The sequence below is a fragment of the Pseudophryne corroboree genome, chromosome 9 (genome assembly GCF_028390025.1).
Source record: "Pseudophryne corroboree isolate aPseCor3 chromosome 9, aPseCor3.hap2, whole genome shotgun sequence".
Taxonomy (NCBI): Eukaryota; Metazoa; Chordata; class Amphibia; order Anura; family Myobatrachidae; genus Pseudophryne; species Pseudophryne corroboree.
The window spans coordinates 445,895,563-445,911,520 of record NC_086452.1 but is presented as its reverse complement, the minus strand read 5'-3'; the positions used below and the strand labels follow the sequence as shown (position 1 = coordinate 445,911,520).

General features: G+C 45.9%; 1 protein-coding gene across 1 annotated transcript in view; it reads right to left on the bottom strand.

The window, feature by feature from the left end:
- The window catches only part of LOC134958494 (solute carrier family 26 member 6-like), a 78,989-nt gene that overhangs the window by 20,623 nt on the left and 42,408 nt on the right, over positions 1-15,958 (bottom strand). The window contains exons 14-15 of the mRNA XM_063941155.1: positions 3,085-3,177; positions 912-1,028 (exon numbers count right to left, since the gene is read on the bottom strand). Of these exons, the coding sequence (XP_063797225.1) occupies positions 912-1,028; positions 3,085-3,177 (210 nt within the window). The remainder of the gene's footprint in view (positions 1-911; positions 1,029-3,084; positions 3,178-15,958) is intronic.

Here is a 15,958-nt window from a genome sequence, read left to right as displayed (position 1 = left end):
GGGAGATGACAAGGGCGGCATGGATTATTGTGTTAGTGAAAGGGAAATATTAAGGTGAAAGCAGCAGGATTGGGAGATGTATTGAATGTGTGGGTATATATAAGGGGAGGTAAGTTAAGGATGACACAGACTGTGAAGTTGATAAATAGAGGAGAGGGAGATGTTGGTAATGGGAAGGGAGAGGCGTCAGCATGCCAGCAATACTCACCTACACATCATGCAATTTACTTCTCATCCCTATAGTAGGCTATCATATATATGGGTGTTGTGAGCACTGTACACCAGCCATACATCAGCAGCGTGCAATCTTATAACACATGTCATTGAATTGACCTCTATCAGTTCAATTTCTCATATGCTAAGCTCCAGGAAGCTTTGGGGGCCAACAGAGAGTTGGTGACACAGGAGAGGACAGGCGGTGAGAGGTCAGGGGAAGAGAAGTAAAAGTGAGAGCTACTAGCGCACAGGTGATATTGGAGGCTGAAGGAGCTCTGAGGGAAGAGGTATAAAGGGAGGGAAGAGTGGAACCAAGGATGGATACTTAGGCACACCAACAGGAAGGGGAAGAGGAGCATCGATGATGAGCCCATTGAAATAGTGGAATCATGTCTGACATTTGGAGAATGGAGTTGGAAGATTGTGGGGTTAACTTACATCTGCTGTCAATGGCCTTAATGTGTTTTGTTACTGGCCCACTGTGGTTAAATAGGGATCATGTCACACTGCTCTTGGACCAAGGATTGGCCCATCATATGGCCAATATAAGGGACAGCTCTAGTGTTTGTTTATGCTTTATAAAGAAAGGTGGATGATAAGTACTGTACATGGGTCTATCTTGATTAACAAGTCCCTGTATACTGCGCTGAATGTTTTGTTGATTTCTCCAGTAAACGGTGAATGTCCACACTTACCAGTTTGGTGGGTTCATTATTCTTATCAGCCTTCTTCATAACCTTCTCCTCTTTTCTCTTGCGTTTCTTTATAGCTTTTATTTTCTTCTCAATCAGTTTTTCAACATCCAGGCCGCACTGTGATGTGATGGACAGAGATATGAGCAGAATTTCATTATATTACTCACAATAATAATAAAACAACTCATGATCTATCTGTCACCTACAGACTGTGGCGATATACTTGATAATGCCACCTCTTATTTTACAAGGATCCATGTGTCGCAACTGGCTCTGCTTCTGACAGAGAGATGGGGGCGGGGCTGAGCTGTGAATGACAGCTCAGCCAGTAAAAGAGGCAGGATATCCTATTCCCGGCTCTTGGTGGGGGTGGCACAGGGCTGCTGGCTGACAGCATAGTAGCTCTGTGCTGCAGCATCCCTGAAAACCAGGGCCAGCCCGAGCGTACATTTTTTGGGTAAGTGAATATAAATTTTGGGGCTCCTTTGATGGGAAAAACTGTTTAAAGGGACAGTGTGCGCCGTTGGCGCGTGCCGCAGCAACAGAGTGTTGTCTTAAAATGAAGGGGCCTGGCCACACAATAGTACCCCCAAGGGTACAGGGAGATAGTGGGTGACTGGGGAGGCAGGGAGATAGTGGGTGCTTGGAAAGGCAGGGGTGACAAGGAGATAGTGGTCGACAAGGGATGCCAGGTAATAGAGATAGTGGGTGACTGGGGAGGCAGGGGTGACATGGAAATAGTGGGTGACTGGGGAGCAGGGGTGACAGCGAGATGGCAGGTGACTGGGAAGGCAGGGGTGACAGGGAGGTAGTGGTCGACAGGGGAGGCCAGGTAATAGAGACAGTGGGTGACTGGGGTGGCAGGGGTGACACGGAAATAGTGGGTGACTGGGGAGCAGGGGTTACAGCGAGAAGGTGGGTGACTGGGGAGGCAGGGAGATAGTGGGTGACTGGGAAGCTAAGCATGACGGGAGATAGTGGGTGGCAGGGGTGACACGAAAATAGTGGGTGACTGAGGAGGCAGGGTGGACAGGGAGATTGTGGGTGACTGGGGAGACGGGTTACAGGGAGATTGTGGGTGACTGGGGAGACAGGGGTTACAGGGAGATAGTGGGTGACTGGGTAGGCAATTTAGCTAGCAGCCATCTGTAAGAGAACCACAACAGCTTGCATACCAGTAATATGTCACACACAGATATATGGGGTGGGGTCACACACAGATAATGGGAGAGTATACCGGCATGTACTAGTTCCTCAGCCAGTCAGGGGAGCTGAGCCCCTCAATCTGCAGACAGTAACAGGTAAATGTTATCACCCCTACACGTGGGCCACTTACCCAGTGCCAGGTGCAGTAGGGGCAACAGCAGGGTACTGACCGCAGGCATCTCATCTTTCCCATGCCGACCCCGGTGCCTCCATCTGCTTCACATGCCTGGGTGCAGACTGCAGACCGGGGATTTCTGGAGCCCTGCTCTGATGCCGGCACATCTCCAGCTGGAAGCCCTTCTGGACGGGTGAGGGGGGCGGCAGGTGGGTGTAAGAGCATATCCTGGGCGGTTCTGTCCCTCACTGCCTGCAGCAGCTACAGTCAGGCATCAAATCTCTCTCCAAGCCTCCTTCTCCACCCCTGTCTCATGGAGTGGTCTTTTCCATCTCCCCCCTGCTCCTCCAGGACCATAATCCCCTCGGGAATACCTGGGACCCCACTGCTGCCTAATTGGCTGCTGGGGTCCACGCTAGCGCTGTCTCCCCGGCGCCCTCTTCACTGTGGCGCCTTACTCGACCACGTACTCGGTGTAATGGTCGGGCCATCCCTACTGAAAGCAACAGTGAAAAAAAAAAAATTGAGCACACAGCTACCATCGAGTGCGGAAAACCATCTGGTTATCTGTCATCGATGGTAAAAGTATTCAGCATCGGCCGCAAACCATCAATGGGGTTTGAAACATCAATGGTTGATGGACATCCCTAATTTTGCTTTGCTCCCAACTCAGAAACAGCCCCAGTAAAGAGCAGGTAGAAGTAATAATCACTGTGATAGTGGAAAACCTATGCTACACACGCAGATGGGGTGCATATTTTTCGGGCACGTTTCTTACGTTTTTCCCCTTCTCGTTTAGGGTATGTGATGCCCCAGAAAGCAAATGCAGCATGAACCAGGCTTTAGAGTTACCTGTTGGTAAAGCGCCTCTGTATACTGCTCTGCATTGGCATAGAACACCGTGGATGAGGAATGGAAGATTTTTATCCCTGGTACCTCGTGGGCCTGTAACATATTAACATAGAAACATAAATACATAATGGCAGCAAAGTGTAGCTGTGAGAATTTCTCTGACGTCCTAAGTGGATGCTGGGACTCCGTAAGGACCATGGGGAATAGCGGCTCCGCAGGAGACTGGGCACAACTATAAAGAAAGCTTTAGGTCTAACTGGTGTGCACTGGCTCCTCCCACTATGACCCTCCTCCAGACTTCAGTTAGAATCTTGTGCCTGGCTGAGCTGGATGCACACTAGGGGCTCTCCTGAGCTCCTAGAAAGAAAGTATATTTAGGTTTTTTATTTTACAGTGAGATCTGCTGGCAACAGACTCACTGCAGCGAGGGACTAAGGGGAGAAGAAGCGAACCTACCTAACAGGTGGTAGTTTGGGCTTCTTAGGCTACTGGACACCATTAGCTCCAGAGGGATCGACCGCAGGACCCGACCTTGGTGTTCGTTCCCGGCGCCGCGCCGCCATCCCCCTTACAGAGCCAGAAGCACAAAGAGGTCCGGAAAATCGGCGGCAGAAGACTTCGGTCTTCACCAAGGTAGCGCACAGCACTGCAGCTGTGCGCCATTGCTCCTCATGTACACCTCACACTCCGGTCACTGATGGGTGCAGGGCGCTGGGGGGGGGCGCCCTGAGGGCAATATATGACACCTTGGCTGGCAAATCTACATCATATATAGTCCTAGAGGCTATATAGATGTAAAATTACCCCTGCCAGTATTCCAGAAAAAGCGGGAGAAAGTCAGCCGAAAAAGGGGCGGGGCCATCTCCCTCAGCACACTGGCGCCATTTTTCCCTCACAGCTCCGCTGGAAGGAAGCTCCCTGGCTCTCCCCTGCAGTCTGAACACTACAGAAGGGTAAAAAAGAGAGGGGGGGCACTAAATTTAGGCGCAGTATAGATATATATATATGATATATAAAAAAGCAGCTATAAGGGAAAACACTCATTTATAGTGGGATCCCTGTGTTATATAGCGCTCTGGTGTGTGCTGGCATACTCTCTCTCTATCTCCCCAAAGGGCTTTGTGGGGTCCTGTCCTCTGTCAGAGCATTCCCTGTGTGTTTGCGGTGTGTCGGTACGGCTGTGTCGACATGTTTGATGAGGAGGCTTATGTGAAGGTGGAGCAAATGCCTGTAAACGTGATGTCAAAGTCAGAAAAATATCACTATGCACACTGCCATATTTGCACCTCATACATGTCCGCTCTGCGCATGCGTACGCTCTCCCGTGCGTGCGCATACCCGCTGTTACGTGCACCCGCAGGCGCACGGGATGTGCATTTACGGTAGAGTTTATGTGTGCGTAGCGTGCGACTCAATCGTTACATATTTTAACTGTATAACGTATTTTGTAGATCATGGTCCCTTTGATAGATTCTGAAAGTTTAGTTAATGTAGCATGTTCATGGACAGAGAGATCCCTCTTTGTCTGATACAAAGGGTCAGACAAGGATTATACAGTGGTGTTTAGTATTCATCGGAAGAGTATTTAATTAGCAATATTCCGGTGTTGGTTTGAAGCGGATTAATCGCTCGTGCGAATAGTTATGGACATAAGAAGTTAATGTCCATTTACTATTATTTGCACTTACTTATCCATGCGGCGGGAAACCTAGTTTCCCACCCACCTGAGCAGTTGGAAGTAGACACAGCCCACCTGTATGAATCAACCTATGACCTTTTGTTTTAGTGCGAAGACGAATTCCTGTGTCCAATGAACAATGAGATTGTAGGGACCATTGAATTGTATTGTGTGTGGGGCATAAATAGACAAGCCGATCACATCCAGCTCTCACTCTTCAACGGTTCTCATTGCTGATAATCGGGAGCTGGATGTCCAGAGGCGCATGCGATCGTTCCCCTTTGTGCGTAAGTTTTCTCCGCAATCATATTGTCTTTCCTTGTTATTCTGAGCCATATCTCTCTCTCTCTTCTCTTTCTCCCTCGTTTCTCTTATATAGTTATTGTACTGATATTGTATTTCCTGTGTAGTTATCTGGTTAGGTAGTCTATGTTATATTGGTAGTGTATGACTTGTATTGTATTATTCTTTTTGAACGTTCATTCATTTCCTTAAAAGGCGTTAGACCCTTAGACCGGTATTGTGTGTTCATTATATTGCAGTGAGTAATAGGAGCGTCTCTATCGCTCAAACAGCTTTAGTGTAAACCAGCTTACACTGTGTTGCATTTTCACCTTATCACTACAAAAGGGTTTACAGTATAAGAATATCATTTCTGTGTGTTACATTCAAGGTCTACTGATTGTTATCTTGTGAGCGTCTGCGCCGCTCGTGATCTCCTCGTGGTCTCGAGCGTCCGCTACGCTGATAGCGTAGCATTACGGTAGTCGCTCACCTATAGTGTGCCCGATACCAACAGCGTATTCTCGCGAGCGTTTGTGTCGCTCGAGCGGCTCGCTCCCGATACAGCGTCCGCTACGCTAAGAGCGTACCCTTACGGTACCTCGTGCGCCGGTTGCGTACAGTGTTTCTTAACCTCTGTATAGTGTGTTATATAGGATAAATATTTGGCTTTATCTAGTCGGCAGCCTATAGCGTGCCTGCCTGTGATCCCTTGGCCGTAAGCGAATGTGACGCTCGAGCGTCTCGACTACGGCTAAGCGATTGTTACGCAACGTGCGTACCCTTACGGTATACCATACGTAAATAGCGTACTGTGTTCTTAGACCTCTTAAAGGGTTTTAAGTAAGATAAATATTTAGCTTTATAAATTGGCGGCTCGTCCGTCCTTCACATATCTATACTAGGTAATTTCAGCAGACATTATCCATCAGCAAAGGGCAGGAGATCATATTCCTCGTAGTGCTGTCTGGATAAGCGTCTGCTTCGCTTAGTAAAGGGTGCTGAGGGAATCCGGAACCGGAGGTAAGAACAACACGCTAGTGTCTTTTAAAACTGTTTTATTTCTGTCTTGCGTACGCACACACGCATATCTGCATTTCTTTTTATTCGTGTATTTTCATATATCACTCTTCTGTTTGCCATTTTATAATTGATAAACGTGCTAAGAGAGATTTGTCGCTATTTCATAGTTAAAGTATAAAAGTAATACATTAAGAAATAAATTGCAAAGCACACACGCAGCTCTACCTAAAGATACAAATAGAGATTGGTGTGGTGTTCGGTAGATGATCGAGGATCACCTACATTGATAAACGTGTACATTGTGTTACGGTGGATATTTGCTTTGTGTACACGTGTCTCTAACAAAGGGTGAGACTCGCGTACGCAACTCAAAGGCCGACGCACGCAGCGTATATTACGCAACGGAGCGTCCGGGTACGCCCACGTAACTCAAATCACACGCTAGTGTTATTGTAACAGGCGAAAAGGTGGCAACGCGATAAATAGCGCAAATCTATTTCAGTGTCCGAAATTTAAGCTAATAGATCCTTCTCCAATTTACAACACATCTGGTCTAAAGGAAAGAAATTTCTGCGCAGAAATAGAAATAGAAACAAAAGTGTACATGTGGTGAGTGAGTGTTTGCAATTATATAAGTTTTTACAATTTTGGGGATTGAACCACAGAAATCATCGAGTTCTCGTGAAATTACATTCGTGTAAGTGACATGCACGGTGGCTAGGGAGGCATCCCTTGTTAAACATATAAAGAGCATTAGAGTGTAGCAGACCAGGAGGTCATACTGTAGCAGACCAGGAGGTCAGACCAGGAGGTCGCATAGCAGACCAGGAGGTCGCATAACAGACCAGGAGGTCCAGGTACAGCAGACAAGGAAGTCCGCTATAGAGTCAAGTAGCCCAACACCAAGAAGGGTTGGAGCGGAACCCATATAGGCCATAAAGCTCAGGCTGAAGGAATTCGCAGCTGCTGAATGTCGATTCCACTGGTCGCTCCGTACATAAGATTAGTTGCTTATGTACTGAACGATTGTACCGCACGTAATTGTGTGCATTAGTTAGTAATCTGACCTAGTACCATTTGTGTACAAAAAGGGTCATAAACGCTATTTGTACATTCTAACGTGATTTGTGTAATTTTTTATTTTTAAAAGGGAAGTTCGCTGGTCACTCAGGAATTATCCAACAACCCCACAGTTACTGGAAAGGGTTAATGCTCTGCAGATCACACTCACATATTCCAGTAAACAAAGGTTCATAGGGGCCCTGGGTCGAGTACGCCAGCACTATATCAGTGTGGAGGTCGTATTGGTCGGCGTGGGCGAGTAAGTGGGGTACTCGGTAAACCACCACCGTCAACCTATCTTTGAATATTTTGGTTTTTTGTAAGGGTTCGCTGCAAGCAACACCTGCAAATTATGGGGGCCAGTTGTTCAGGAAGGGGGCGATCAACCTCGGTTCGGGTTGATTCTATAAACCGACCAATCGGGTCGGCAAGGTACGTAATGTGTGGAAAATACGGTTCACACACAGAAGTTTTATGTGATGAATGGGAGAGAATGACTGTATATGACGGGGAGAAGTTCCCAAAAGTAGGCAGCTTTAGCACAGATGTGTTACTGAATCTAAGGAGAAGGATAAGTCTCATTAAATCAGCAAAGAGACGAGTTAAACATTTTGATTGTTTACAGTTATGGCAACAGGAAAGTGAATTGCAAAGAGAGTTAACTAACATATCTGACTCTTATCTTGGGAGGAGAGACATGGCAATGGAGAGAATTATGGTTGCGGAGAAAGGCACAATGTTGAACAATAAAAACGCTCTTAGCAACTGTAGTATAGATGATAAGAATAAGTGTAATAAACATAACAATGATAATTGTAATACTGTTAAATGTACAACTATTAACCTATGCAAGTTGCACCCCATGTTAAACTTCCCTCAGGAATACAAACAAGAAAGTGAGCCCAGCCCGATGTCGGCACCTCTTCCAGCAGCCATCACACAAGACATCCAGGTGGACGCGACCAAATCGGTAAAGGCAATAATCAAACCCCCTAACGGAGGGTCAGGTGAGGTCGTGTCCACAGGTACGTACAATGTTTTATATCACGCACAAACAAATGTACCCCATATTGTAAGACCAAAACAAGGTGATGTAATTGAGTTTAGTCCTGTCAGGGTGATCACAGTCCCCGATGGGAAGACTGACGATCAGGGAATCCTTCCCGTCAAGGACAGTGCAATGCGCTGTCCCTGGTCCCGGATGGAATTGAGATCAATTATGTCTGAATTTCCTGATCCCAGGAAAAATCTAGTAGCATGTCAAAGGTTTGTTAAAGAACTAGGAAACTCCACAGAACCCACCAACAAAGAGTGGCGGACAGTGCTGAGGGCATGTTTGCCCTCCAGTGTTGACCCTGCGAAATTTATTGCTGATTGTAAATTAGACACGGAGGTACCTTGTACGGAGGAACACAATCAGGAATGTATTAAGCAGATCAACCGACAGTTAGAAGTATATTTCCCAGCCATTGTCGAGTGGAACAAAATCTTCTCCATAAGACAAAACAAAGGGGAAAGTATTTCTAATTATTTCCACCGGGCATTGCAGGACATGACTAGGTATACGGGTATAGAAAACATCGAAACAAGTGCACCGCACAGAGAAGTAGCAGTATCTGTGCTAATGGATGGTTTAAAGGAAGTGTTGAGAGCAAGGATACAGATCACCAACCCATACTGGAGAGATAAATCAATAACTGCATTAAGGGACTCTGCTGTTGGGCATGAGCAAACCAGCATCAAGCAAGGGGAAACAAAGAAGCCTCAGATCCCTGTGGTTAAGTCAAAGGTGACAAGGTGTTATAATTGCCAGAAGGAAGGTCATTTTGCAAGAGATTGTAGACCAAGAAGTAGACCAAATTCACATAAACCCCCTAGACAAAGATATGAGCAGGGTTATGACACACCAAATTATAAACAGGGATCATGTAGGAAGAATTTTGAGCCACACCCATGATATGCAATCAGGAAAGGTGATCATTAGGACTGATGGTAAGCCTGAGGTAACAGTTAAGAAATTGGGAGGTCATTCTCTGAAGACACAGGAATGACCGGGTGAAACGTTGTAAATGTATCTGTGAAATGTTTCTTTTTCTCTCCCCATCTCTGACGATTATTGGTAGGACTCAAACATTGCATGTCTGCTTGGTCTTTGCAGAAGTCTACCAAACCCCAGCATGACCTACCCACATCAATGTATCCTGGCCAGATACAGAGGGTGGAGTATGGAGGTGCTGGGGGGGAGGGACTGCGCAAGGAAACCATTGGACATGTAGATATGACAGCCTGATGATCTGACAATGTTTTAAAATGTTTGAAAAATGTTTTTTTTCCTGTTGTTGTTTATTGATGTGTTATGATATATATATATATATATGAATTGTTCTCTCTCTCTTTTGTTTTTTTTTGTTTTCTCTCGTTTTCTCTCTTCTCACTCATGTTTTCATGTTTTAAAGATGGTATGTCACACATCAGTTAGACAAATGGTAATGCAAGATTTTTGCTCCTTACAGAAAGATCACTGATTTGGAAGGAATATTGTATCACCAGAATGTTCGGTTGGAAGACTGAGAGACAGCACCTTTGAGATGACAGCAGAACAAGAAGAACAACAAGACAAGAGAACTAATTATCGTAACAAGTTTCTCTCCCCCTCAAACTGTTTTCCTATACCCCCATTACAAATTTCTCCTTTTCTCCTCCTGTAAGATGGACTCGCCTCAAGAGACTGTGATATGGATTTTCATGTTGACCCTGATGTTGACCAGAGCAGTCTGTTCCGGCGAGAGTACCAGTGAGGTCGAGAAAGGATCCAGAAAGGTTCTGATGACTGAGACGGAGGTGTAAATTTCCAGTAGCAACACAATCACCAAGCAAAGGCGAGTACCGGAAACGACCTAGCAGCCATGTTATTTGTAAACATTGTGAAGGATTGTTAGCTGAAAAGAGAACTGTATCTGTAGACTCTGTGACAGTGTAGTCATATAGAGCAGATAGAATGCCGACAGATACAGAGCTTATACGCCACATAGCCAGTAGAGGAAAATCTTTCCGATATAGGTATACCCTAGGAAGTAGGATTACGAGAGTTGGAGAGGTATCACCAGGATACTGTGCACATATCGTACAAGCTGATACGTGTACTAGACAGATGGAAGAATTAGGGTTAGGAGATTTCACATGGAAGATGTGTAATATGGTTATGTCCTATTCCGTCCCATATGTTCTCCCCGATGATGCATATTTCATATGCGGGAGGAAGGCGTATAAGTGGCTTGCCCCAAACTCTGAAGGATTGTGTTATATTGGAAAAGTACTGCCTGAAGTAATGACTGTATCACATGCCAAAATGAAAGATATACACCGTGTTGCCCAAGCTCCTTATACTCATACTCATTACGAGCACGTAGTTAAACGGCACCTGATAGAAAGAACAGAGCATCCGGCCTCTGACATGATCCATGAATCCACCGGGATTCAGTTTCTACTTGCGTTAGACATTACTCGCACCGCCAGAGGAGTGTTGAATTATAAATACATATCTGCGCTCGCAAATTTGTTAGACAATATCACAGAAATGTATGATGACACGTTTAGGTATACTGGAAGAGAACTTCAAGCTTATAAAACAGAACTGGTTCAGCATAGAATGATTCTCAATTATCTCACGGCAGTGACAGGCGGATATTGTGTCACACTGGCAACGCAGTACGGCGTGAAATGCTGCACATATATAACGAATAGTACCGAGGACCCGGTCGAGGTCATAGACCAAAAGATGGACGATATTCTCCAATTAAAGTGGGAATTTCGCAGGAGACACAATCTCACCCTTGCTGCTGTGGGTAATGAGCTGACTGGTTGGGTGTCATGGTTGAACCCGCGAAATTGGTTCTCTGGTTTAGTAGAATGGGCTCAAGGAGTCATAATGGATATAGGGAAGTTTCTCCTATGTATCTTAGGTGTTGTCATATCAATTGGCTTGATATTTAGATGCGGTCAGGCTTTAATGAAGTGCAAACGTAGTACCAGGGTAATGAGTTTAAGGAGTGAGGAAATTGTAATTCCAATGGATTTGATTTATGACCCAACGGTAGAGACAATGATGTGATGAAAATGCGATTATACGGTCCGTTTCTTTCACCTGTTTTTCCGTTTTCTCCAAGGTAAAAAGACCCACTTGGACGAGGAATTTGACGAGCCTGTATACAGACAACTGATGGATTAAAGAAGAAGTTTTGACAACCTTATACACAGATATTTGATGAACTATGCCATAGACCCCCAGTTTCCCTAGAAATTTTAAATTTACGCTAGCCCAACACTTTTTGTAAGTCTATGGACATTGACAAAGCTTTTGCTCACACCTATTGGCAAAAGCCCAAAGAAGACTGCATTCAACAGACACCGAACAAGACTTCAACCGACAAATGTTCATTAACCTGACATAGAATACCACTGCATTTACCATAATTGTGTCTTATCTTCATCTCTACAACCTTCAGGTAATAACACACATAGTCGATAGGGAATACCAGCACAGATATCCGCAATCACATATTCCCCCATTCATGTATCATCAACTAAAATGTGCTCCCCCATTTTGTTGCAACCAAAAGCCGAAGAGAGCTCGGTAAAGTTTGACAGCCCATCCACAGACCCGTACCACAGGATAAGAAGGAATTCAAATGTATACTTCGCAATACCTCGAAGCTTGATTTAAAACACGTACGGCACGATGATACATGACCCCCCAAAACATGGATTCATACACACATGCTTCTGCTATCTCACTAGGTCATACCCTTTTCCTACCTTCTCCTCTCCTCCCCTACCCAACCATAGAAATATTTACACTTGACATATATTTTTCTCGTTTTGAAATGTTTTAGGAAGTGGCAGTTATTGTTGACTGCCAAAGGGTGGACTGTCAAAGTCAGAAAAATATCACTATGCACACTGCCATATTTGCACCTCATACATGTCCGCTCTGCGCATGCGTACGCTCTCCCGTGCGTGCGCATACCCGCTGTTACGTGCACCCGCAGGCGCACGGGATGTGCATTTACGGTAGAGTTTATGTGTGCGTAGCGTGCGACTCAATCGTTACATATTTTAACTGTATAACGTATTTTGTAGATCATGGTCCCTTTGATAGATTCTGAAAGTTTAGTTAATGTAGCATGTTCATGGACAGAGAGATCCCTCTTTGTCTGATACAAAGGGTCAGACAAGGATTATACAGTGGTGTTTAGTATCCATCGGAAGAGTATTTAATTAGCAATATTCCGGTGTTGGTTTGAAGCGGATTAATCGCTCGTGCGAATAGTTATGGACATAAGAAGTTTATGTCCATTTACTATTATTTGCACTTACTTATCCATGCGGCGGGAAACCTAGTTTCCCACCCACCTGAGCAGTTGGAAGTAGACACAGCCCACCTGTATGAATCAACCTATGACCTTTTGTTTTAGTGCGAAGACGAATTCCTGTGTCCAATGAACAATGAGATTGTAGGGACCATTGAATTGTATTGTGTGTGGGGCATAAATAGACAAGCCGATCACATCCAGCTCTCACTCTTCAACGGTTCTCATTGCTGATAATCGGGAGCTGGATGTCCAGAGGCGCATGCGATCGTTCCCCTTTGTGCGTAAGTTTTCTCCGCAATCATATTGTCTTTCCTTGTTATTCTGAGCCATATCTCTCTCTCTCTCTCTCTTCTCTTTCTCCCTCGTTTCTCTTATATAGTTATTGTACTGATATTGTATTTCCTGTGTAGTTATCTGGTTAGGTAGTCTATGTTATATTGGTAGTGTATGACTTGTAAGGTATTATTCTTTTTGAACGTTCATTCATTTCCTTAAAAGGCGTTAGACCCTTAGACCGGTATTGTGTGTTCATTATATTGCAGTGGGTAATAGGAGCGTCTCTATCGCTCAAACAGCTTTAGTGTAAACCAGCTTACACTGTGTTGCATTTTCACCTTATCACTACAAAAGGGTTTACAGTATAAGAATATCATTTCTGTGTGTTACATTCAAGGTCTACTGATTGTTATCTTGTGAGCGTCTGCGCCGCTCGTGATCTCCTCGTGGTCTCGAGCGTCCGCTACGCTGATAGCGTAGCATTACGGTAGTCGCTCACCTATAGTGTGCCCGATACCAACAGCGTATTCTCGCGAGCGTTTGTGTCGCTCGAGCGGCTCGCTCCCGATACAGCGTCCGCTACGCTAAGAGCGTACCCTTACGGTACCTCGTGCGCCGGTTGCGTACAGTGTTTCTTAACCTCTGTATAGTGTGTTATATAGGATAAATATTTGGCTTTATCTAGTCGGCAGCCTATAGCGTGCCTGCCTGTGATCCCTTGGCCGTAAGCGAACGTGACGCTCGAGCGTCTCGACTACGGCTAAGCGATTGTTACGCAACGTGCGTACCCTTACGGTATACCATATACGTAAATAGCGTACTGTGTTCTTAGACCTCTTAAAGGGTTTTAAGTAAGATAAATATTTAGCTTTATCAGTGATGTCACCCCCTGCGGGGTCGACACCTGAGTGGATGGTGCTGTGGAAGGAATTACGCGACAGTGTCGACTCCTTGCATAAAAGGTTTGACGACATACCTAATGTGGGACAGCCGGCTTCTCAGCCTGTGCCTGCCCAGGCGTCTCAAAAGTCATCAGGGGCTCTAAAACGCCCGCTACCTCAGATGACAGACACAGATGTCGACACGGATACTGACTCCAGTGTCGACGACGATGAGACTAATGTAACTTCCAGTAGGGCCACACGTTACATGATTGAGGCAATGAAAAATGTGTTGCACATTTCTGATGTTACCCCCGGTACCACAAAAAAGGGTATTATGTTTGGAGAGAAAAAACTACCAGTAGCTTTTCCTCCATCTGAAGAGTTAAATGAAGTGTGTGAAGAAGCGTGGGCTTCCCCTGATAAAAAGCTGGTAATTTCTAAGAGGTTACTAATGGCGTACCCTTTCCCGCCAGAGGATAGGGCACGCTGGTAAACATCCCCTAGGGTGGATAAAGCGCTCACACGCTTGTCAAAGAAGGTGGCACTACCGTCTCCTGATACGGCCGCCCTGAAGGAATCTGCTGATAGAAAGCAGGAGGCTATCCTGAAATCTATATATACACACACAGGTGTTATAATGAGACCGGCTATTGCTTCAGCCTGGATGTGCAGGGCTGCTGCTGCGTGGTCAGATTCCCTGTCAGAAAATATAGATACCCTAGACAGGGACACTATATTGCTAAACGTAGAACATATAAAAGACGCACTTTTATATATGAGGGATGCACAGAGGGATATTTGCCGGCTGGCATCCAAAATTAGCGCAATGTCCATTTCTGCCAGGAGAGGGTTATGGACTCGGCAGTGGACAGGAGATGCAGATTCCAAACGACATATGGAAGTTCTGCCTTATAAGGGTGAGGAGTTGTTCGGGGATGGTCTCTCGGACCTCGTATCCACAGCAACAGCTGGGAAGTCTACATTTTTACCCCATGTTCCCTCACAACCAAAGAAAGCACCGTATTATCAGGTACAGTCCTTTCGGCCCAATAGGGGCAAGCGGGTTAAAGGCGCGTCCTTTCTGCCCAGAGGCAGAGGTAGGGGAAAGAAGCTGCAGCATACAGCCAGTTCCCAGGAGCAATAGTCCTCCCCCGCTTCCTCTAAGTCCACAGCATGACGCTGGGGCTCCTCAGGCAGAGCCAGGTGCGGTGGGGGCCCGTCTCAAATTTTTCAGCAATCAGTGGGCTCGCTCACGGGTGGATCCCTGGATCCTTCAAGTAGTATCTCAGGGGTACAAGCTGGAATTCGAGACGTCTCCCCCCCGCCGTTTCCTCAAATCTGCCTTGCCAACCACTCCCTCAGGCAGGGAGGCAGTGTTACAGGCAATTCGCAAGCTGTATTCACAACAAGTGATAGTAAAGGTGCCCCTACTTCAACAAGGAAGGGGTTACTATTCCACAATGTTTGTGGTACCGAAACCGGACGGTTCGGTGAGACCCATTTTAAATTTGAAATCCTTGAACACATATAAAAAAATTCAAGTTCAAGATGGAATCGCTCAGGGCGGTTATTGCAAGCCTGGACGAGGGAGATTACATGGTATCACTGGACATCAAGGATGCTTACCTGCATGTCCCCATTTACCATCCTCACCAGGAGTACCTCAGATTTGTGGTACAGGATTGTCATTACCAATTCCAGACGTTGCCGTTCGGTCTATCCACGGCTCCGAGGGTCTTTACCAAGGTAATGGCCGAAATGATGATACTCCTTCGAAAGAAGGGAGTTTTAATTATCCCGTACTTGGACGATCTCCTGATAAAGGCGAGGTCCAGAGAGCAGTTGTTGGTCGGGGTAGCACTATCTCGGGAAGTGCTACAACAGCACGGCTGGATTCTAAACATTCCAAAGTCACAGCTGGTCCCTACGACACGTCTACTGTTCCTGGGGATGGTTCTGGACACAGAACAGAAAAAAGTGTTTCTCCCGGAGGAGAAGGCCAAGGAGCTGTCATCTCTAGTCAGAGGCCTCCTAAAACCAAAACAGGTGTCGGTGCATCACTGCACGCGGATCCTGGGAAAAATGGTAGCTTCCTACGAAGCGATTCCATTCGGCAGGTTCCATGCAAGAACCTTTCAGTGGGACCTGTTGGACAAATGGTCCGGATCGCATCTTCAGATGCATCGTCTGATAACCCTGTCTCCAAGGACAAGGGTGTCTCTGCTGTGGTGGCTGCAGAGTGCTCATCTTCAGGAGGGCCGCAGATTCGGCATACAGGACTTGGTCCTGGTGACCAC